We start from the raw sequence: 25,366 nt of genomic DNA, 5'->3' as shown, positions 1-25,366 counted from the left end.
TTATCTTACACCATTCATGATGCACCGTGATGACACCACCAAGTCAACATCTATCCTTGACAAGATAGAGAAGAAGCAGCAGTGTGGCTTTTTAGAGGGAAAGGCCCAGTGTGCACCACTTTATCTTACTGCACATCATTAGCTGAAAGGGAGGGCAAAAGGGCAGATTCTATATGCACAAAACAGCAACAAAAAGACAACAAATCACTTGGATTATTTTTGTATTTTGACAGTTCAACCTGCTAGCATATTGTGTGAAAGGAAATCAGTGTACTACCGTGTTCCCAACAACAAAAGGCACCTATACAATTCAAAGGAATGAAGAAATATCAGTTGGTTTATTTAATTTTTCAAAGTTGTGGTTTGGAATATTGAGCAGCTGAGAAAAGCAAAGCATGTGTGTCCAGCTAAGTTCTGTGTAGCGCCTTTGAAAGGTTACTTCCAGTGCAAACGAGACATCCCTTTCCTTTCCTTCCATCACTTGGTCTTCTGACAAGGTTACATATTTTCAGAATGCAAAGGAGGGGAAAAAAAGGAAAACATTTAATTTTAGCACTTTTCCCCCTACCGCTCGACCTGGATCACAATAATATATCACATAATCCCAACCAGTATAACACGAGACTGAAGGTGTTCTAGCCAGGTGTTCTATTCCTGTTTTCACTCACCTTTCTTTGTTCGGGGTTCATACACTTTAGGGAAGCCACCTTTCCCCTGGACCCCCACTTAGTATGCTACTCTGGAATAAAATTCCAATAACTGCATCAAAAAGAAAATCATTCAAGAGAGAGTTGGCCACAGCCACTCTTTCTCACCAACCCTAACTCAGTGTGCACCCACAAAGGTCTCTATCACCCCAGCTACAGCTGCCGTGGCCAGCGGCACTAGTGTATTGCTCATTCATAGAATAACTCTTGAATGTAGTAGTATCAAAGCTGCGATCCCTCATTTTCCTTCACTTTTTTCCAACAAACAAACTGGGAAAAGACCTAGTGTGGCACTAAGGAGTGTTTAAAAAAATCCCTTTAGGTGTTAAATGTGGAAGTTTACCACATAGTACAAGATCTGTACTCTTTCACAGACAGTCCAACCAAAATATTCCCCCACATAGGTGCAGGAAAGGACAGAGGAATTAAAAGTAGCTCAAAGACCAAAGAAAATTAAAAGTAAAGGCTCCTTCCTTCCTGTCTAATGGAAGGAAGTAGACATAAATAACTGAGGAAAGCTGACTCTCTGGAAGTCTAGGACCACGAGTCAAGGTACATAAAGAAGAAAACTGAGGTGTCACAGTCCAAAATTGGGGGCGGGAGTGGAATTGGGACATGAAAACCAAGTCCTGGAGTCTGCATAGGGAGAGTATTGCAGTGCTATAGTTTAACATGCTTTGAACATGGCTGAAATGTATTCATCGTCAACCTCTCATAGATGATTGTGCAATGAGAGCATGTTAAGAACAGTACATGAGAGCTATGTACATTATACCACTTCTGCCATGGTCAGAAAAATCCCAACTAAGTAGTTTGGATCATCCAAGGAGCTTCAGCTCCATAGAACTCTATGCATGATATAAGCAAAAGGCCTCTGTACAGGGAAAAAAAAACTTTCTACAGAGTGCCTGTGGAAAAGCTCAACTCAGAATGGCAAATGATATCCTTACCTGTATCCACTAGAGTAATGTAGGTAACTGCGTTAATATTCTTTGCCTATTTTGAACTGAACTGGCCAGCTGCTGTAGAAAGTCAGTTGTGGTAATGAGATGTGTATTGCTAGTAATTTTGGTTCTATCTCATAGTAAAAAAAGAATGCAGAGTGAATTTGAAACCAGTGGAGACGTACTGGTAGGAAATCTAACCTCTGAGCTGTCTTCAATCTTTAGCATCAAAGGGTTATTTTAAATGAAAGGTTAGAATGTAGGATACTGAAAATATTATTTGACCTGTGTCTCCAAGGCCAGAATCCACAGCATTCTTCCATCGCCTGAAAGCATAGGTCACAGGAAGGATGTTCTTAAAACCAAAGTGCTGGTTGAGTCTTCACCATCCTGCTTCTCCTGATTTTTGGGTCTTTTTCTTATATAGGCTCCTATTACCCACCCACCCCCATCCCCATGGGGGTGGGTGGGTAATAGGAGCCTATATAAGAAATTATAAGTGTAATTTTTCACACTTGCTGTCTGGTCATCCTACATCTAGGCCAGGTGCTTCTCATGACACAGAATAGTGATTAGGCATGTCACAGAACAGAAAAGGGACTTAGGACCAGGTTTTCATCTGGTGTGAATCGGCGTAGCTGTGTTGACATCAGTGAAGCTGGTGCCAGTTTACACCAGCTGAGAATCTAACCCTGAAAGTGAAGCAGAGAAATGGAAGCCAGCAGGAGTATCACTAACAAAAATGGCTAGTGATTGTGTTTTTTTCCAAAGGCCCTAGAGCATGTGGAAAGCTTATGCATTTCCTCATCATCTTGAAGTGGGCAGGATTACATAGGCACATGAAAGCTGTTTGCGTACTGGTGGAAGTATACACAATAAGAGGTTGGTGGTTGTCAGGGAAAATCCTTTACTTCTTGGGGACTGGAAGAGTAGCTCTGGGGAAAACTGCTGTTTTCTTCTGAGGGTGAAGTCAAGAAACCCAGACTGTTCCAGGCTCTGCTCCTGATTTTTATCACGTTGGGAAAGTCACTTAAACTCTCTGAGCCCAGTTGGCTACACACATAAGAAGGTACCACTCCATTAAAGGCAATGGGATTGGCCTACCTGCGCCAGCAGTAAATTTGGCACTCTGTGCCTCAGTTTCCCTTTTGTACAAGAGGCCTGGTACTACTTTTATCAAACAGGTATTGTAAGAGTTAACTGTTTGTAAACAAAGTGCATCAACTATGTCCTCTGATCAAATGTAAATACAAACACTTGGCCTGTGACTTCCTGCATATATGCAGAATGTCTCTGGTGCTGCTGGTGGCGGCGTTGTTACAGACAGACCTTATTCAGTTCAGACAGTGGTGTCGTTTTGTTCGTTTCCCTTTAGACAGAATGCCTATCTCTCAGGCATGGATGCACCAGGCAGGTTGCTACTGTTAGTCAATCTGCAGCGTATACAACATCCCATCCTCCTGATTGTTGATGGGTTGGGGGAGAGGGATGCAGAGAGAAATCTCACATTATAGTTCAGAAGCTTTTTTTTCTCACTGCTCTCCTTTTATATATTCTCCTTCTTACATTTCTGTGTTTTCTTTCTCCTTCATGCTATGGCAGTGGTGCTCCATGCTGATGAGACAATACTTGGTGCAACCCCAGGCAGTCATTTTTCAGGTAATTTCTTAGGGTACCAAACACCCGACTCATGCTTTTTCAGGTGTCAAGCTGGTTGGGTTTCCCCGATTATGCAGGGGTTCTTTGGTTGTACCTGGGTAGGTTGGGTATTTTCTTTCCCTGGCTATTCCTAGTTCAAAGACCATGGGGCTGTGTTGCAACTAGCAAAAGCCAAAGGAGTAACATTCTTAGATTAATGATCAGTCTCCACGGCAACACAATTCTAGAATGTAACTAAGGCTTTTGGCAACTAATTATGAATAATCAATGGTTAGGGTCAGTAGGGATGAATTTCTGATACAGTCACAAGATTCAGGAGGAGGAAGGATCTTCATTCTTGATGGTGAGAGGAAAGGCCCCTCCAAGAGTTGTTAGTTTAGCAAGCTTTGCCTTTTTTGGCTTCATGGTGGGACGTATGGCAGTGATGCGCTGTGTGCGCGGAAGAGGGAGCAGAAAAGATGATAAAAGGCCCACCCCATGTGAGTCAATGACAAAGCCCTTGTTTTGTTCAGTGGTGGTTACATGCACATCGAAGGCTCTAGTGTTCCAATACCAGCCCCAACTGCAGAACACAGAAGCTAATCTTTTCTTTAGGGACTGACTTGGAACCATCAGTGTTATTAGGACTGCCTGCCCTTTCTGTGTGTCTCTTTGCCGTGCGTGTGTTAAGCTTGGCGGGGCAGAGGATCCCCTGTTTTTACTTGTTTGTGAAGAGCTGGACCCACAATGCTGCTGTATGAAGTAATAATAATTATAATCAGCCCCAGAGCTTAATGCACCTGGGTTCTGCAGGGAATGAGGGGAATTTAAGTTTGGACTCTTTTGTTGGGTTTATAAAATAGAGGCTCTCTTTCTGCTCTGTACTCCAAGTTCTTAGCTTCTATTGATGCAAATGTTGGCTCCAGTTGTTTAACTGGCTTGTTGTTGTATAACATACCCTACAGCTCTGCAGTGTGAACTGCTTTTTCCAGGACTATTGGACTTTCTGTTTCCAAAGCCATACGAGCAGTGGTAAATGCCAGTCTAAACCTGGCACAAGATGGGTGTTGTTCATTTCATCACAGCTGTCTTGGCCTGGTACCAGCACAAGCTAGGCATGCGCATATGGAGCGCACTGCCACGAAACGCAGGAACGCTGAGCACAATAGTGGGCACCATCAAGAGTGCTGCCATGTAGCCAGAGTCTCCTAGCAGCTGCTGTTTTGGGGAAAACCCATACAGCAGTTAATGTTCTTCTCTCTCTGTTTGGACACATTGCTTTCTGAGGGGATAAGTGGAAAAGCCATTGACCAGCATTGGCAGCTGTGTTACTGATGATGTGATAAAGGACTATGCTTTATCTGACTGAGGCTTTAATCCATATTCCTCTTGCCTTGAGTACCAACAAACATGGGTAGGTGTTGCTGGCGGATGGCTCAGTTCAGGGCCTTCGTGCTGGCCAGACCATAACAGGCCTGTAAAGTTGGCAGTCACAGCTCCAGAGGAATTTCCACAATGTAGGGGGCTCCCCAGTGGTGTCATGGCTTTGTATCATCCCGCAGCCCCTGGTGTAGGGTGAGTGTCAAGAGCATTCCCCTGGGAATGGGTGCATGGCTGGAACACCACTGTATTCTGGCTACTCCCAGCCGCTGAAAGAGCCCCTGAGGCCCTAGATTGGTGCAAGCTTGGACCATGCTGAGGCTGCTGTAACCTGTGGCAGGCTAGCCAGCCCCAGAACATGGAAGGCTCATAAGTGACCTAAAGCCACCTTTGCCTCCTCCTTATTCTGACATCCTGGGCTGAGTTAGTGATGAATTTCCACCCATTTTTTCCTTAAAGCCAGTAGTAGCTTCAATTGTTCCAACCTGCAGAAGGTGTCTCAAAACTCCTGGATCGATCCTATTTTATATGCTAAGATAAGCATCCCAGACCCATAGGGTTACAAGGGACCGCAAGAGTCATCAAGACTCCCTGCCAAGATGCAGGATTTGTTGGGTCTAAACCATCCAAGACAGATGGCTCCAGCCTCCTTTGGAAAACGTCCAGTGAAGGAGTTTGCATGACCTCCCAGGGCAGTCTGTTCCATTGTCCTACTGTTCCATTGTCTTACAGTTAGGAAGTTATCAATAAGCTTTCTAAGCTGTGGTCAAAAAGAGCAACATTGGCACTAGATGCATCTTTACAGACATGAAGTGAAGGAGTGGGGAAGTACCTGCTGACTTTCCAAGGCTGTTTGAGTGGGGCAGACAGTGAGTTCTGTGCAAAAACTCTTAGCTACAGTAAAAGTTTGTAGTTATTGGTACTAATTCTTGTACAAAGTTTAAGGCTTCTATTACTGGGAGTATAGAAGATGTCTCCTAGTTTGATAAGCCTTGTTTGCCCTTATGTTTTTGGGTAATTATAGTTAGTGTGGGGGTCTAATCCTGATATTCCTTGTTCCAAAACCAGTTACTAGAGGTTGTAGGTCCAATAAAGTGAAAGGAGAAGAAAGGTAAAATGTATAAGCCTTGTAGACAGTTCCCAGGCCCATAAAACTTGCATTTTGCTGACAGTGAACGTATCAGTTGCAAGTGCAGTGGCAACAGCTGTGGAAACCATGCTGCTAGCATAGAAATCTGTAGCATTATTGCTGAGGGTTGGCCAAATTTAGACCCGCTGTAAGTGGGTCCATAGAAGTGCATCCATTGATACTAGGTCTAGTATATTGGCACAGCTTGACGTTTTACATCAGACTATAACTCTTTTTACAAAGTGTTAATGGTGCTCGTTAGACTCATCACAGGGTTTGTCCGCACCACAGCCAGAGAGGTGTGCTTGCAGCAGGAGTAGATCTATCAGAACCAACTTTAGCTGGCTTGGGTACCGCTAGCAGTGATGGCATGGCAGCACAGACTTCAGCATGGGCTAGTTGTCCGAATACATACCCAGGATCCCGGGTGGGCTTGTTCATCCCATGCTGAAACCCATACTGCTATTGGTACCTGATCTAGCTAGATTAAAACTATGTCTACACCTGCTACAGTCACACCTGTGTTTGCAGTGCAGACGTACCCGAAGCACTATAGGTAAGCATTAAGCTGCAGCAGTACTGTGCCTTTAAGTGAACTGTCCTCAACATTATAATTAACTTCAATTCTTTCTAGTGAAAGAAGGATTGTAACCACTGAACAGGGCAGATCTATGTACTCTACTGTAACAGCACGTATTAAATAAATGCTACTTTTTTGGAGGAAATTTTGTGTGCTCTCTTCTCCTTTTCAGAATATGCTAAAGCACAACTTGACTTCAAGAAGTCAGGGTTTCCCTGTGCCAAACTGCTCACACAGTCCCAGACTGCTTATTACTCCAGCAAATTAGCTTTCAAAGGCATTGTGCATCCTTACAAGACAACATCATGAGAAGATCGGCAGTGGGCTTTTGGACCCTCTGAAGGATTAGGGGATGTGATAGGGTTTTAATAATCAAGGCTAGAGAAGATGAAGGCATGGATGCCGTGGAGTGGAAGTAGTGGCGTACGCAGTGCTGTTGAGGAAGTGTTGGTGAGCAGATAGGCACACCCACAGATGTGTCGAGACAAGGAGCGTTTCAGACTCAAAGGGGCGCAGAAGACTCTGAAGAATGAAGGAGACAGGACACATGGGGTTATGCTTTAGTATTTTCACCTGGCTGAAAAATCTTGAACCCAGAGAGTATCACGCAATTGATTCTCTGGCAAGATATCAAAATGGTGATGACACCAGTAGTGGTAAACTTGGCAACAAATATTTGGCACGCCCTCCGGCAAGTGCTCCCTGGGGGGCAGCCCGTCACGATGCCGGGTGACCCCGGCGCCTTGTGCCGCTTGCGTCTGAAGCCTACTCTTCAAGAGGAGCTTGCCTCTGTTACCGTGAACCTGCCATTACTGGGTTATCAATATGAATTCCTGCTAATTTTAATAACAACTGTGCTACAGAGACACAAATATAGACAAACCCAGATATTCATGCCAAACAGGGCCGGCTCCAGCATTTCTGCCGCCCCAAGGAAAAAAAAGAAAAAAAATCCGCGATCGGCGGCGGCAATTGGAGAAAAAAACAACAACCCGCGATCGGCAGCAGCAGTTCAGCGGCAGGTCCTTCGCTCCTAGAGGGAGTGAGGGACCTGCCGCCCCCGAATTGCCGCAGGTGCCGCCCCTCTCCCGTGGCCGCCCCAAGCACCTGCTTGTTAAGCTGGTGCCTGGAGCCGGCCCTGATGCCAAACCCCAAGCAGAGCTTTCTGTCTCAGACCATGCACTGAAACCATCTCATGCCTCACCGATAACTTTGAAAAAATCTTGTATTTAGGAGCAATCCTGTTTACACAAGATATTTGCTGCATTGCTCCTTACATTATTAACATTTTAAAAGGAATTTATAGAGTGCCTTGAAAATATACGGGGCCTGTTTCACCACTGCATTACTCCAGTGTTGCAATGCGGTTACAGTGGCTTAAACTGCAGTAGTGCAGTGCTAAATTACCCCAATTTTTAAGTTTATTTGCTCCTACTACTTATTCTTCATTGAAATCATAACCCCCGATTGCTCTGCACAGGGTTATAATCTCACAAATAAGGGATTATGGCGTTGAGGGAAGATGAACTAAAAAAAACCAGATTCTAGTTTTGTGTAAATGGCCCTGAAAATTACGGGAGGAGGGGAATGCAGATAAACGTTCTGCCACATACGCAGAATTCTTTCTAAATATAGGGCCAGATCCCCAGCTGCTGTGAACTGTCAGAGCTCCATTGGCTTTCAAAGGCATCAATGGACGTTGTCAATCTTACTTCGGTGGAGCCGTCGGAGGCTCTGGCCCCAGATGTTTAAAGTTTCCCATATGAGATCGGTGGATCTTTAATATTCCCAGGTGACACTCGATCTTATTTATTTTAAAATAAATTTGGCATTGGAAATGCTTTGGGAGATGTGGTGCCAAGGCTGTCCGGGAGCCCCTGCTTGCAGTAACTAGGTTTGCCTAAGTATGCTTTATTGCTTACAATTTGACCTGGAAGGAACTACTGTGCTCTTCAGTGGGACGTGGTTGCAAAACATTTCTGCTTCCATCTTTTCTTCAGGCATGTCTTTCTCTACAAGTGTGATTAGTGGAATGAGAACATTTTGATTGTGTTACCATGAACTATTACTATACTGTAACAGGCAAATGACTTACTCTCAACAGTCATAGTCACCAACTTTGGTCTACAAGATGCTGCCACACTGAAAGATTTTGTTGCTTAACAATAATAATCTTGGATCCTTTTAGTAAAAAAAAAACATTTTTTGTTCTACTAAAGCAGCAGAGACGAAGATAAGACACACGTAGTGTGGGTTACTGATGACAGATTTAGCAGCACACTTTAAATGTTCTTTGCCTTTCACATGGCTAATCTGATAGAACAAAAGGCTTAGGGTTGTTGGTTTTTTTTTTTTTGCATTGTACGTAATTGTGTTATACTGCATGTATCAGAAAAAGGTTGTCGAATATCACATATACTATTTCTGAGGTATCTCTTGCTTCCTTTTCCAGACGACAGAATACTCAGCCATGGCATCATTAGCTGGCGGATTAGATGATATGAAGGCCAATTTAACAAGCCCTACTTCAGCAGAATTAGGAGCTAGTGTTCCAGGACCACAATCCTACCCTATCGTGACAGGTAAGACATCTTGGGAGCCTGATATATGTTGAAAAAGAATGAGTTTGTTGACCATCTGGGGGAAAAGCTGAATGGTATTTTGCTGCTCTTGGCCACTCACTGCCATTTATAAGAGAGACATAAACATAAGTGTCACTATTCTTTTCAGAATAGAGTGAGATCAGTTTGCACCAGTGGAGGCTCTGGCCCTCCAAATCTAAACCCTGAGTACCAACATGTCACAAAAAGTGAGGCGTTGTCTCTGCTTTGGGTGTTGCAGGTTGTTTATCATGAAAGTGTTTGGCATTTGCGACTGGCCTGAATTTTGATGGCATTTCAGATCGGATTGAATTTCTGGTGCATCCGATCCCTCCAAATACAGATGCTTTGGACCACTTTTGGAATTCCACTCTTGCTGTAGGGTTTGGCATTTGAAAGAAGCAATGATTCATTATAGTAGTGTTAAGTCAATTGTAACAGTCATAGCCATTGAGAGGAGGTTAGGGACCAGCGGCCACTAGATTTTGATAACATTCGTCGAATGAGTCAGCTACATCACTTGGGACTAGACTGCACAAAATGCAATAGATTCTCAAAATATTTCCCGTAAGAATCACTCACGGCTTAGTACATGAGCCTCTAGAACTCAAGGGTGTATTTTACCTACCCTTAAACTTTTTCTTTTGTTTTTTTCATGACACTTGGTGGCAGTCCAAATTTCAGCCTCAGATTTTCCTCCATTTTGCCTACTGTGGAGTTTCATTTTGACCCAGATCCTCCAAGGATTTTAGGCACTAACTCCCATTGAAATCAATGTGAATTAGGTGCCTAAATACCATTGAAGATCTGGGCCTTAGCGGCTGAGCAGAATGTTGTGACATATTTAGGCTGCTGCCATCTTGTCTTGAAAGCACGGCAGTCGTGCAGCGTCTGTGAACAATTTTGAAAACACAAGTTAATGCAGAGTTACTTCTGTGCAATGTAGAATCAACCTGGGGAACGTATTGCCCAGAGCTTAGCAGGATTCAAATAAGATCATATCATTATATGGTTAATGAGGAAATCCACACTTCTAGTAAGTAGGATATACCTATATATACACATATATATTGGCGGGACTATAAATCATCATGCTTCAGTACATAAGGCAAACACTGAGTGTTGGGAGTTAGGAGCAGTGTTCCCTCTGGCCAGGTTGTCCCATAAATGCTCACTACAGAGCCTCTTACATCTTCCTCTGAAGCATCGGGTACAGGTCACTGCCAGAGACAGGGATTGCCATGGCAGATCAGACAAATCGAATTGCTTTTAGGATCTGAGCCAATGCCCATTGAATTCAAGGGGAGTCATTCCATCGACTTTAATGGGCACTGGATCCAGCCCCGAGAGCACAGTTTGCTCACCATAAGGGAAAAAGGCAGAACTTCCTAGAAGCGGGGAGAACAAACGAGTGGCATGTGTTGGTCAGACTGCTTGATGCACTATTGGGAGGTTCTCAATAGCATGGTGATGGGAGCAGTGTAAGCATCTCCGTAGAACAGAATAGAAGTGCACTGTGCAGGTCTAATTTACCTGCAGGTGCTCAGTACTTCAGTGCTAAGGTGATGGGTGCTAAAGGAGAATGTAAGAAGCAAATTAGGAGGGCACGTGGCTGAAAAAAGAGAAATGAGTAACAAGGAATTCTCTGAAGCTGAGAAAATCAGAGATGTTAGGTGGATCACCAAGGAGCAATTAAGGAGGATAAGAACAATGCAGAGGGGGTAAATATTTCTTTGCATCAGCCTTCCCCAGAGAGGATGTTGAGTGAATATCTACCTACCTGAGCCCTACACTTTGCCAGTGATAGGATGGGCACTATGAAAGACTAAGGGCTTGTCTAGATGGGGAATTAGCTGAGTGACAAGCTGGGGTGTTAATCTGCAGTGCACTAGCGTACCATGCACCAAAAGTTCCCTAGTGCTCATTGGCCTACCCCTGTTTCAAACAGGGGAACTTGTAGGGGGCTGCTGTAACCGAGTCCATATGGACAGTTAGTGCCCGGCATGCTGAGGCAGTGTAGATTTACACCCCAGCTTGCTAGACAAAAAATTAACAAAAGGAAATACATTCTCCACCCCTCACAATTAACTTGTAGAACCTATTGCAACAAGTTTCAGAGTCAGAGTCAGCCGTGTTAGTCTGTATCAGCAAAAAGAACGAGGAGTATTTGTGGCACCTTAGAGACTGAAAATTTTTAAAATTTATTTGTTAAATAAATTAGTTAGTCTCTAAGGTGCCACAAGTACTCCTCGTTCTTACTGCAACAAGATATCCCAGACACTAAGAATTTAGTAGGGTCCAAGGATTTCATCCAAACTGCTAAAGTCAATGGAAAGACTCCCATGTACTTGAATGGGCTTTGACTCAGGCTCTCCCAAAAGAACAGCTCCTTATATGGGTAATCAGATCACCCACCAGATAGGATAAAAAAAATAACTGGGATATAGGCCTTCTGGTTCAGGGCATAAACCAACCACCAGCTGTCTGGGGCTGGGAAGAAACTTACGTAAATTATTCTGCAGTTGTCCATTATGGCACATTATACTTGCACTTTGCCCTGAAGCAGCCAGTACTGGCCACTGTTGGAGACAGGATACTGGACTGGATGGACCACTTGTATGCTCTGGCAGGACAGTTCCTATGTCCCCGCATATTTTCCTGCCTCTCAGAAGCAGCACTCCTTCCTATTCCCACCTAGCCCTTTTGTGTAATGGAGGGATTGTAAAGCAAACCTTTCCTAGGGAGTGTTCTCTGGATGCCCTAGCACAAGCCCTATTAATAGGGCTGCCTCCCCTGAGAAACTGCAGTCTTGTAATTCTTACTCAGGCAAAACTCCTATTTACTCCAAGGAGAGTTTGCCCAAGTAAGGAATGTGTGTCCAGACCAGCAGTGCATCCAGAATGTCCAGACCTGCAATCCATTTCCTCCCCACGATCCTATAGTGATAAACTGGCGATTCTTTTTACTTATCTGTGATGATAGTCAGCAATATTTACTAAAATAGGGTCTAGGGACTCTAGAAAAGCTGCTACTTGTTTTGTTTAAGCTAGAACCAAATGTGAGTTCTTATGCGAAGTTATAAGTAATGTTAAGAAGTTGAATCAATCTGTCGGTTTTATTTTTACAAAGCCTAGAAAAATTCTGTCACCGATCTTAGACGTGAGAGAGAACCATAACGACACGAGTGTTTCAGGAAGGGTGAGGTATATAATTCTTATCACACTGGAGTTTACTGTCTAATGTCAGGGTTTATAATGGTATTCACATTAGAGTTCCAGTAATACGTGCAATCTTTTTTTGGTATTTTTGATTTATCAGAAAAGTCCATATGGCTAAAATATTTCATTTTGTTGGTAATATCACTAGGTGTATTATGGTGTATCATGAAGCCTCAGACAAGATCAGGCCCACTGTGTTAGGTGCTGTACATACACATAGCAAGAGACAGTCCCAACACTTTACAATCTAAATAGACAAGCCAGACAAAAGCTGAGAGGGAGACACTATTATCACCCCTATTTTATAGATGGGAAACTGACTCACAGAGGAAGAAGTCTCTAGCACAACTAGGAATTAAACCCAGATCACCTGAGTCCCAGACTAGTACCTGAATCACAAACTACCGTTCTTTGGACAATCAATAATAATAATAATAATAATATTGTAGTTTTAGAGACGAGCAAATTGGTTCAGATTAAGTAAGAACCAAACTGAATTCCAGCTTCTCCTGAGGTTCAAAGACGTCTGGCTAACTTTTAATTCTTGATAGTTTTTGCATGCTTCTGCACTTTCGGGCTCCGGGTGAAATAAGGAGACAATCTGTCTTGTCGTGTTTCCTGCCTAACCGAAAGCAAGGACCTAGAGTACTGAAAATCTTACAAGAAGACTTGTCCTTCAAAGACTTCCAGCTCAGTTTTGCAGACCTAAGATTTTAAGGTAGTTTAGATAAAGGTCAGCAAAGCATTCAAACCTTGGTGTTTAAGTGTACCAAACCACTGAGCTTTTGAAGTCTGGTCTTTGCTGCTTTTAGTTGGTGTTCCAACATATGTCACTATATAATAAATATGCTTGTTATAATAACTTCGTTGTTGGGAGACCCAAGGACAGTTTTATATTTACAAAACTGACAAGTGAATTGTAAACTCCAGCAGAAATCTTTGATTGAAATCATCATTTTTATTGGGAATCTTTCTGTTTTGTGTGAAGCAGACCAATGGCCCATGTTTCAGCATACAGTAGGCCATTAATGTGCAGGGTGCTTAAAAAACCCCATATTCCAGGATGAAGATCTTGAAATATATACTCATGAGAGTTTGAGAAATAGGTTTTATTGTGGCCAAGAAAACTAATCTGGTTCTTTTGATAGGCTGAGATCTGCAGTTCAAGCTTCAGCAGTTTTTATGAAAAAGTCCAGGGATGTTGCTGGGCTTCTGTTTGCAAACTGACCGACGTCTAGTTCATATTGTGAATCTTTAAGCCATCTCATAAAGCAGTTTAATGGAAAATAGGCTGAGAACTAAGGAGATAAGTGAATTATGATCACGGTTTTTCATTGTTCTTATTCCAAGACCATGGTTTGGACAGCAAAGCAACACTGAGAAATGAGATGTGAAAGATCCTCTGTGTAATTGTTGATGTGAAGGGTGAGGCTCACATTTCCGAGCAGACTGGTAGATCAAATTGGCAGTGATATCATTTGAATAAAAAGCACTGCTTAAACATTGGCATTCATACCAGCACACGCCTTTAAAAATAGGTCTAAGTTATGGCGAAAGGAATTGTTGATGACCGTTCTCAGCACTGCTTTGTCCATATACTCCCCTGTGTTATGGACTGCTGGCTAACCATCTGATTAGCGAACCACCTGATTTCTCTCCATCGTTTTTATGCCACATTAAATATTAAGTTAAAAAAATTCCTTCTCTTACTGCTTGCTGCCATGGTTCATAAGCACGCTCTCCATTTGCAAGCCAATGACATGTGCCTAGCCCATTACTGCTGTAGTCAGCAGTTTCAGAGCAGCTTCTGATTGTTACTAATTACCTGCAGATGCATTTTCTCCGCTCCAGCTTGCTGACTTCAGCTTGGTCGCTATCACTTTGAGAGGACAAAGTGGGGCTGAAATTGACACCTCCGCTCGGCTCTCCAATACAGCACAGAGGACAGATTGACAAATCCACAGGCAGTCCTGACTGCAGCTGGTTGGAGAGTCAGTTTGCATTAGCAGTGCCCAGAAGTGACTGGATTCAACTGTCGACTGGCCTAGCAAAGGAGCCAAATAAGAACATTTCATTTTAGTGGGAGCGGACACAAACTCTATCATTCAGTTAAAAGAGGACACTTAAAACAAAGCATCCAAGGCAGATTACGGTTTTGTTTTCTCAGCAGAACAGAGGAACCTTGTCATTTACCTCACCAGAAGCATTCAAGACCAACTAACCCTTCCTTAGCTTCCCTTCCAGGTTGCGGCAAAGGTAGAGCTAGAAACGTTGGACTCAGGTTTTCTCTCTTTGTAGCATAATAGCGGTACTGGAACACTGGCTGCTTTGGGGCTGTGTAGTCACTGACCCCTGTGCAGAGTAGGAAAAAAATTCTTCCCCATCAGAATGGGAGCATTTTATATGCACTTTGCGCAGGTGTGTACAACTGCAGGAGGAGTGAGGCAGAAGAGACTCCTGCGCTGGAATCCTCCAAGTGGTCCCAAACCAGATGTGGCGTAGTCAGCTTAGAAGGAGCTTTGTGGGGACGCTCCCATGTGTCCACCTTCCTGATGGCCAGGGAGAGAGAAAACAGAACAAAGCTAGAAGCACAGTCCCCTTGAAAAACGTGGTGACACACACAAAGGGCAGGGGAGGAGGGAGTCACTGAATGGCAGTCATGTTAAATTATCTGCTGTGGGCTTGTAGTGAGGGACTTGGGCCACCAAACCTAATTCATTCAGGACTTTGGTCTACATTGAATGTAGAGAACGCAAGGAAAATGCACCTGGCTAAGTGCACCACTCCAGTTTTAGTAAACTCAACTCTGTGTTTATTTATGTAGATGTATCCGATACCCTTAATATAATATATTACACCAACTAGCTATTTCTCCATAGATCCAAGCGTACAAAGCGAATACAAATAACATACATATTTCTCACAATCGATATTCCCATATATGTTGCCAGGTTTATATTAATATGAAGTGAACGTGGCAAAATGAAAGGAAACACATGTAATGCAAAGGACCTGTATTTATCCTGGGATCTATGACGAAAGACTGTAGTTACCTGATCCCTCGCCAGACTGTTTTGTTACTCCAGCAATGCCTCAATTTATTCGGTAGCTTTGTCTCATTAATCTCTAGCCTGCTTCATGTCTTCTTCATCCTGAAAGGCAGTGGCTGCTATCTATGTGCCAGTGTTTTGCCAAAGCTTTTGTTGCATTTCAATGCTTGTTTATCATTTCTAATGCTGCAAGCAGTATGGTAGGCAGGTTAGCAGTCCGGGAGAGCTTTCCAAACATCGAGCCTGATGGAAAGTGCTTAAAACGGACGATGATGCCGAAAACAACCCTCAGGCTGATCTCATGCCACTTGCATTTTTAAATCATTACAGATTAGACTCGGTCTCCCTTACGGAGGCAACTTGCCCAAGATCTACAGGGAGTCTGCGGCAGAACCAGGAATCAAACACAGGTCTCCCGCAACCCAGTCCTGGGCCTTAACCATGGTTAACTTTCTGGGCATGCTGTAAAGTTAGCCTTTTTCCTCAAGCCTCTGGATAGGTTGATGCTTGGGTGATGCACTGGTCTAGTTGCTGGGTATTTTTATGATCAAAGCTAGCTTTTGTGGTGTTGGGAAGAGTAATCAATCGAGTGTGAGCCATGGTTGTGTTTGAAGGGTTGTAAAGCTCCCGGAGCCCAGGATGAGTGCACAAAAAATCTAAGGGTGTCAAACCTGAGCTAACCGGTCCCACTCCTATTGACTTTAAAGGGAGCAAAATTAGGCCACTATTGAGTGCTTTTTGAAAACCACACCCTAAGTAACCAAATAAAATATTGTAAAGAATGTACTAGTAAAAGCACCATTCTGGGATACAGGCTAAATTATTAGTATATTCTTGTTTGTTCCTTTAGGACATAAATCACTCAGTGTCTTGTGTGATCTGAGAAGGCCGTGATCCAAAGAGGATTTATTCTAGCCACATTTTCTGGGCGGGAAGGTACATGGTATGCTTCATTCCCCTCCCCCATGGTATTGATCCAAAACCGATATCTGGGGGCAGATCTGCTGCGGATGTAAATGGCCATAGCGCCATTGAAATCCATGGAGCTAGGAGTGTGTTCACTTGACAAGCACTGTAAGTGCCAGAATGTAGAGTATACAGATGTGGTCACCTTGGTATCCATTGTTTTACTAGTTCCATCTCCTGTTGATGTCTATGTGATTGGCCATTCCTTAGAAATCCTAAAGGATGAAAGAAAACTTCCCAGTTGGGGGTTTTCCCCTTGAAGCTTTTTAAATCTTCCTTTTCTAACCTCCTACCAGAAGATAACATGTTTTACATCTGCCCCTAGGAATAAAAACGCCTGTGAGTTAGGATCTCAAAAGGCTACTATCACCGTTAGTGAATATATCCCAAAACATCTTCTGGGAATGTGTGTTAGGAGGAAAGGGAAATGCATAAGAGATCTTTAACTAAAGCCACCTTTTCTTCCATTTGTCTGTCATTGATATTTCCATTATCTTAGGATCTGGCTCATTCATAATTATTGGTTTTAAATATCTATATTTTAAATATAAATTAGAGAAATATAAATGTTTCATGTTTATAAGGAGCTGAGGTATTGCGGTGCTGGATGAAGTATAAATACCTAACTAGACCAAGTAAGTAATTGACATGAAATAGGGTATGCAATTGTCATGGAATAAACTCTTACATAGGGTTGCTAAAGTAAATACGGCCTTGCTTTGTTCTGGCTTGAATGACTGCAGACAGACTTCCCCCATATCATAACAGAATCACTGCCTTTTTTTTTTTTTTTGGTAAGTTTACCTTTTCTTTATTCTGGTCATGCTGAAAACAGAAAAAGTTTAACCAACTGATAGAGTGCAGCTCTCTTCAACCCTTATATAGCCTCTGGGATTGATGCCAAGGTAGCTAAGAAAGGGCTATTTATCTTTTAGGTAGAGCACCTTATCTGACCTGCCTTTTATGACCCCTTTTTTGATGATGATCTGAGACAGCTAAATTACTTTTCATGTCAAATTGAAAATATAACGTGAAAATAAAATTAAATTATAAACTCACATTTATTTTTGAACAATACCTAAAAATATAGGACTTTTCAGCCATCCTTGCACACTCAAAATTCCCAGTTAAGTCAATGAGTGGATTAGGTGTACAAAAAATGTAGGCACAGGGTCCTAATTTCATAAATGTCAAGTGCAAAAGTGGAACAGACCTAATAGTGCTGGGCAAATTATTGTGGAACCTGCAATATCTGATCACTGAGGAAAATACCTATTGGTTCTAGTTGTAGACTTTTATTTAAAGACTTATTAAATATTTTTATCTAGTTGATTCTGAAGGTCATTTTTTCATAGTTGTTAATTTCAGGTCAAATCCTGGTCTCATAGAGAACAATGAAGAGTTGCCATTGACTTCATTTGCAATCAAGATTTAGCCCATAAAGAACATTTACAGAAGCCTGAATTTTTTGAAAGCATTTAGAGAGGAAGGATGGTCATGTGGTTAAAGGTACTCGCTATGCCTCATAAAATCTGGCTTCAGTTCCCAGCTCTGCCACCAGCTTCTGGTGTGACTTTGAACAAGCCTGGTATGCCTTAATTCCCAATCTGAAAAATGGGCTAATAACACTTGCTTTGTGTGTCTTGTCTAAGAGTGCAAGATCTGTGCGGTAGGGAATTACTTGCTATTGGTTTGTAGTCCCTTCTGTACTAATAAGAGGGGGTTGGAAAATGGATTTTCTATCCCCTGAAAAATGCCAAGGTTTTGAAAATAAAATAAAAAAATTCATCCTCAATTGGGACAAAATCCGAAACTTCAGCATTTTTTTCTGAAACTAAAATTCCAAACAAATTTTTATTTTGGGTCAATTGAAACATTTCATTTTCATAAATTCAAAACATTTCATCTTGATTTTGACCATTTTTTATTTATAAAATAAATTAAATGTCAAAATAAAAAGTTGTTTCAAAATGAAAAATTGAAACTTTTCATTCCAAAAAATGTCAAAACGGGACATTTCAAAATTTGTTTTTCTCCATTTTTTTTCTAAACAAAATTTCACGTATATCAATAAGGTCTTGCAAAGCATTTCAGTGTAGCCAAAACAGTATTGATGTTAGCTTGGATTGTTAAAAGCATTTAGAACAAGTGGAACAAATCAGGGCACATAATTGGAAGTCTGACTGTTGATGTTGTCAGAAGAGTTTTGACAAACGTTTTTTGACCAGCTCTAATAGTAATAGCAACAAGCCTTGCTACAACTGTTTCTATATGGAAATTGTGAGTAGCGCATGAACATTATCACCCGATTATAATTTAATTGCAGTGCAAATTGGTGATAGGAGATGCCTACTCCAAGAGCAACAAAATGCCAGATTTACAGCTCACTCTCTATACTTAACAGATAAACGTGCAGATGCATTTTTCAGTAACCTGTTTGTCCCTCTGAATATGGCCTGTCATGTTGTGAAAAAAGTCCCATAAGCTCCCTTGGAAAGGCAGCCGATCTCAAAAACGTGTCATTTTTAATGATGGCCCAGAGTTTAGCTGAAACATGGTTGCCTTTTTCCATTTTTTGGTGAATTTTTGTCCTTCCATTAAAAAAGAACTAGTGTGTCTGAGAAGGGACAAATATTATCACCCTGGCCCGCACACTGCATAAGACTGTGTTGAAGAACTAATTGGTTCTGGTTCTTTTCAAGACATACGGCCTGATCCTATTGGGAGTTTTATCATTGATTTAAACAGTGGTAAAAATGTCTCAGTGTAAAGTATGCATCTTTGCTCATTATCTTGAGAAACGTGGGGCTTGCTTTTCACGCTTATCTCCATTGACTTCAGTTGGAGATCAGGCATAAGTAGTGAAATCCTGGCCCAACTGAAATCCATGGAAATACTTTGATGGGTCCAGGATCCACCTGAGATGTCTCAACTTGGGCACCCAAAATGAGTGGATATTTTTGACTATTTGGGGGCCTGATTTACTCAAAGTCAGACACAGACTACCAGCAGCAGATCCTCGATTAGAACTCAGCACTCCAGATCCCCAATGATGTTCTACTTTGCAGGACTGGAGCTGGACTGCTCCGTTGTTACTTCACCACAGTGTAGTCAAATCTCCTCCCAAGTGGCATTTTATGATTCCAGAAAAATAATGTAAGTTTGTCTTGGACATCCAGACTGCAAATAAAAATAACCGAAAGGGAAAAAAATCCAGTTAATAGAGACATTATCGGAATTGTTCTTTTGAGGAACGCGACTAACAATACATCTGAAAGTTCTAGAGATTCAACTGACCTGAAACTTCTAAGTAGGCAGAATGATGCATTAGAACCTGTATGTTCTACAAATCCCAAGTCATACGAATAAAGGATAACAGTGGGCTTCTGGATTAGGCTAATGATGATGAGGTTAGATCAGGCTAATCATAATGATGACAGCAGGCAGGGCTTGTCTACACGGGGACACTTAGGAAAGTTAATCTGAGTTAACTAAAGGGGTGAATTAACAATTCAACCTCTATGTGGATGCTCTCATTCAGATTGGACTACACAATCTGTTACAGCAGTAATAATGAGTGGCTTCAACTGACCCCATATTAACTAGGTTCTGAAGTGACACTTGATCACTTTAGAGATGCAATTTATTGACACCAGAAATGATAACTTCTTAGATCAGCTATCTTTGGAGCATACCTCCAAAGGAGGGGGTTCTCTAGTATTCAGTCATAAGCAGGAGTTGATTCAAGAAATAACTGTAGATGAGAAACTAAGTATAGACCATAACATAATGAAGTTGAGCTTTTTCATGGGTAGGATTGTACCACTAACTAGCACCTTGATACTCGTTTAGAAAGAGGGATATTTTTTAAAAAGGAGGAATCTGGTTAGAAGGAACCAAAAGACACAAAATTTAAAACATAACATTTAGAACTAGCAGGAAGGCCACCTAAAGATTCCATGTTAGAAGCACATGAAGTATGACTACCACTAAACGAAAAAGAAGCAGGAAGATGAGGAAAAAATCAGTATGGGTAAATGATAAGGTACAAGAGACTTATGGATAACGCACTAGCCTGTGACTCAGGAGACCTAGGTTCTATTCCTGGCTCTGCCCTGGGACCGCTGGGTGACCTTGGGCAACTCAATTCATCGCTCTGTGCCTCAGTTTCCCCATTTGTAAATTGGGGATAATGATACTGAACTGCTTTGGGATCTCCTGATGAAAAGTGCTATGAGAGCTAGATCAGTGGTTCTCAAACTTATTTGATTGCACCACCTTTCTTTGTGTCTGTAGTATTTTACCCCTCCACACACACACAAACACACACACACACAAGTACACGTACAGATTAAAAAAAAAATCAACATGCAACTCTCTCACTAAATATTAAAAAGAGTAAATATTCAAACAGAGCCATTTTTTCTATTGCAAGAATGAGCCAATGATTCATTGGAATAAAAGCAAAACTGTGACAGTGGTCAGTGCTTGCAATTAACTGTGCACACTGCATCGGAGCAAACCGATTAAGGTACAGATGGCCAAGACTCTGTATAGTGCTATGCAAGCTTAATAGAGATCTGTCGAAAAGCACAGTGCCATCTGAGGATCTGACATGTCTGGAGGAATCAGCTTTGCTAGTTAGTCATTGCTGTGGGTAAAATGTGCGCAGTATGTTTGTCCCCCCTGAAAGCTGCTCATGCCCCTCCCCTGAATACATTCCATGCCCCCCGCCCAGTTTGAGAACCTCTGAGCTAGATGTTGTTAAGGAACGTGCAGGAGCAGCCCAAGTACGGTTAGTAAAAAGGAACATAAACTATGGCAGACGAAACGTAAGAAGTTCATTGGGAAAGCCAAGAGGATATTTGGTCTCCAAATATCCAAAGCCATAAAAACAAACAATAAGTAACGTGTACGTGTAATAGGAACAGGAAGAGTGCAAAAGAACCAGTGTGTTTGCCAGACTACCCGGGAGCAAAGGCACCTATAATGGAGGATAAGGATATTTCAGCGAAATTAAATGCTGCCTTTGCATCAGTGTTCCCCATGAAGGATGTTTGGGAGATGCCTACCACAGAGCCGCTGTTTTCAGTTACCAAAAACGAGGCGCTGTACATAAGAATATAAGAACGGCCGTACTGGGTCAGACCAAAGGTCCATCTAGCCCAGTATCCTGTCTACCGACAGTGGCCAATGCCAGGTGCCCCAGAGGGAGTGAACCTAACAGGTAATGATCAAGTGATCTCTCTCCTGCCATCCATCTCCACCCTCTGACAAACAGAGGCTAGGGACACCATTCCTTACCCATCTTGGCTAATAGCCATTAATGGACTTAACCTCCATGAATTTATCCAGTTCTCTTTTAAACGCTGTTATAGTCCTAGCCTTCACAACCTCCTCAGGTAAGGAGTTCCACAAGTTGACTGTGCGCTGTGTGAAGAAGAACTTCCTTTTATTTGTTTTAAACCTGCTGCCCATTAATTTCATTTGGTGACCCCTGTAAGAGAGCGTGCAGTTAAAAAAGGAGACAAAACAAATGTAAACGCTTAGATTTCTCTCTAGGGGACTTATATGGCTCCAATTGTCATAATGTTGGAGCATCTCTCAGTCTTTAATGTCTTTATCTTCACAATGCCCCTGTGAGGTAGGGCAATGCTTTTATCCTCCTTGTACAGATGGGGATAGTAGCACAGAGAGGCTAAGGGCCAGATTTTCAAAGGTATTTAGGTGCTAAGTGCCTACCTCAAATTGAAATCAATGAGTTAAGTGCCTATGTGATCTTCAGGTGCCTAAATCCCTTTAAAAATATGGCCCTACATGACTTGCCCTGGGCTCACTCAATACCTATCTGGCAAAACAGGAATTTGTCTCTTCCAACTCCAGCCCTACCATTGCACCGTCCTTCCCCTAAATCCTTTTCATAGAGGATGGTTAGTAGCTCAGTACCTCAAGGAGCCTTCCTAGGATGGGTGATCTGGAAAAAGGGGTGAGCTGTGAGGAGGAAAAATCTGTGAATAATGCCACATTATTTAATTAATCAAGACTAGGAAAGACTGGAAGGAGTTCCAGAAGGACCTAACCCAGCTACGGAGGATGGGCAACAGGACAGCAGATGAAATTAAGCATAGACATGTCCAAGTTTATTCTCGTTGGAAGAGACAGTCTGAACAGCTCATACATGCGCATAGGTTCTAAATTAACTAAATTGAGAGGAAAGGCCTAGGCACTACTGTTTACACTGAACTATCCACATCTGCTCAATGTGAAGCGTTGGTCAAACTGCAAACAAAATGTTAGGGATGGGGAATTCCATTTGTGCACTGAGGGTGCATCCTCACCTCAGATACTGTATTCCGTTCTAATCACACAATCTTCAAAAGGGTGTGTCAGAAAAAGGAAAGGTCTAGGGAAGGGCAATGAAAATTATGACACAGGCTTCCTTAGGAGGAGATATTAAAAAGCTTAGGACTGGTAGTAAGACTTGACATGGTAGAACTGCAGATAAGGAATGGTATGGAGATGGGTCCTTGGGCAGACCTGTCATTATACAAAAATGAGGTTCACCCAAGGACATGAACTAAAATGAAACCCCATTTTTTTAAATTCAATGTACAATTAACATGTGGAACTCACCGCCACTAGATGTCTTTGAGGCAAAGAATTTACCCGTTTTTTAAAAATAGGATTAATTTCTCTGAATAATAATTTACATTAGATAGGATAAAATGTGTATGGAATAGAAACCCTGAAGCTTCAGGATCTACAACAAACCACTACCAACCTTGGGTTAGGAATCAACTTTCCCATATTTATGCTATTGCATAAATGTCCATTGAGAGTAACTTGCACGCACCATCAATAGAGATCGTATACTTTTTCTGTTTTGTTCAGGTTCTTATTTTGTGCCCAACGGCATGGTATCAGAGCACCTTACGTTATGGCATTAAGCAATTTAAGTGGCATCAGTCATGTGTTTCTTTCCTTCTTCCTCTTCCTGGTTTCTGGAAGTGCACATGGATTTTTTTAAAATGCATGCTGTGTAGTGTGTTTACGTCTGTGATGGCAGGAAAAAGTTTGCCTTGCACCTGGATGAGAAAATAGTTCTTGGATCCTGGGGGAGTTTGTTCCACAGTCTGGGATGAACCCCCGAAAAAACCCTGTCTCCTTTACCATTGCTGGAGGCTGCTCCATTGTGCCAGGGAAGCGCACTCCTCTTATTTGCTCTTTGGTCAGATACTGAGTGAGACTTTGGTGACTGAGGTGTTATATTGGGCCCCTCTGTGCCCACTCCATAGAGAGGTGTCAGTCACTGACACCTCTCTTCTTGAGAGCTTGACTCTGCAGCCCAAGCTGTAAAGACTCCTGCTTTTAGCTCTGCAGGTCACTGGCTCAGTCCCTGGGGTTGGCTACGATGGTGGCTGTCACACTTGTAGGTGTGTCTCACTGGCACACTAGAAGGTCAGGAGGTTGGCTTCAGGCTGGCAGGAGTGGGAGAGCAGTAGACAGACGTGCTTCTGGGCTGCTAGCAGGGCCGGCTCTAGAATTTTTGCCGCCCAAAGCAAAACATTTTTTGGCCATCCCCCCTTTTTTCATGTCCCCCTGTTCCCGGCCCCACCCCAAATCCACCCCTTCCGAACCCCTTCCCCAAATCCCCAGCCCCGTCTCCTCCCCCGGGCATGCCGCATTCCCCCCCCATTGTTTCCTGTGGGGCCCCTGCAACCGCCCGCCCTAGCTCACCTCCGCTCTGCCTGCTCCCCCAGGCGCGCCACCACTCCACTTCTCCCCCCTCCCTCTCAGGCGAGGGAGGGCGGAGAAATGGAGCAGCGGCGCATTTAGGGGAGCAGGCGGAGCGGATGTGAGCTAGGGTGGGGGGGCGCAGGAAGTAACGGGGGGTAGAGGAAACGCTCCCCGCTCCAGCTCACCTCCACTCCACCACCGCCACCTCCCCTGCGCGTCCCGCCGCTCGGCTTCTCCTCCCTCCCAGCCTTGCTGCGCGAAACAGCTGTTTCCCGCATGGCAAGCCTGGGAGGGAGGAGGGAGAAGTGGAGCGGTGGCAGCGCGCTCAGGGGAGCAGGCGGAGGTGGAGCGGAGGCGAGCTGGGGCGGCGAGCTGGGACAGCGGGGGCACTTTTTCCCCATATCCCAGAGTCGGCCCCTATGATGGCCGGCGCCAGAATGCCGCCCCTAGAAATGTGCCGCCCCAAGCACCTGCTTGTTTTGTTGGTGCCTGGAGCCGGCCCTGGCTGCTAGTGGGTAGGTTTGATTTTTACAGGGCCAGGAGAGGCTGTGATGGTTTGGGAAGTGAGACTCCTTTGTGGAGGTTCCCTCCAGCTGACAGGTTATGTCATCACTGGTGAACTGGGAGGGCTGCTCCTGCTAGATGTACTTTCAGTGATGTTTACATGGGGATGAAAGGTTGGACACAAGATTTTACTGAGGCCTGTCACAGCCTCTCACACTCTCCATGAGAGTCGACGTAGTCAGGAACAGCTTCAGCAGTTTGTCTCCCTCTCTAATTCCAGGCAGGTGCAGTTCCCTTTCTCCCTGGCTTTCGGGAACCAGGCACCAAGGCGCACCAAAGCTATATAGAAAACTGGGAAATTAGCTAACAAACACTATGTTTAGTGACACTTGTGTTACGACAGGGCACATCCACGAAAAACCTTAAAAGTAAGGAAGTTAGAGGTTAAGGAGAAACCCCAAGAAGGTGGAACATACAAGTCTATGTCTACCCATCAATTAAACACCCATAGCTGGCCTGTGTCAGCTGACTTGGGCTCACTGCCGATGTTTAATTGCAGTGTAGACACACCCATATTGCCTACAGCCCTGTTGATAACACACTCCGGTGCTCCATAGGTCTTTCGCTTCCATCTCCAGTAGATATTCAGCTTTCTCAAACTTGCATTCTACTGCAAAACCCCATCAGTGACCTCCGCAGCACTAGGGCAAAATCACTTCCCCAGCACAGGGCATGTGTCCCAGTCAGATGTGCTGATCTGCTGATACCAAAATACATGAGATCGCTGGGGGAACAGAAGGAGTAGCACTGTATCCAGCTCCTGCACAGGTGTGCAAGAGGAGAAAGGGTCCCGCCACTTGTGTATTCATTCTCGGGTTTGGGTACCTAACTCCACACAGGTCTGGGCCCAATC

At 43.3% G+C, this 25,366-nt stretch overlaps 1 protein-coding gene across 2 annotated transcripts in view; it reads left to right on the top strand.

Moving 5' to 3' along the window:
* Window positions 1–25,366, top strand: part of PAX5 (paired box 5) — a 219,349-nt gene that overhangs the window by 97,386 nt on the left and 96,597 nt on the right. Inside the window, exons 7-8 of one of the 2 annotated variants that reach the window (XM_054032406.1) lie at window positions 3,254–3,310; window positions 8,831–8,960. In XM_054032406.1, coding sequence (XP_053888381.1) covers window positions 3,254–3,310; window positions 8,831–8,960 — 187 coding nt within the window. The remainder of the gene's footprint in view (window positions 1–3,253; window positions 3,311–8,830; window positions 8,961–25,366) is intronic. The other variant, XM_054032408.1, reaches the window with a different exon arrangement.

The sequence above is a fragment of the Malaclemys terrapin genome, chromosome 6, assembly GCF_027887155.1.
Source record: "Malaclemys terrapin pileata isolate rMalTer1 chromosome 6, rMalTer1.hap1, whole genome shotgun sequence".
NCBI lineage: Eukaryota > Metazoa > Chordata > Testudines > Emydidae > Malaclemys > Malaclemys terrapin.
This window is presented reverse-complemented; position numbering and strand designations above follow the sequence as displayed.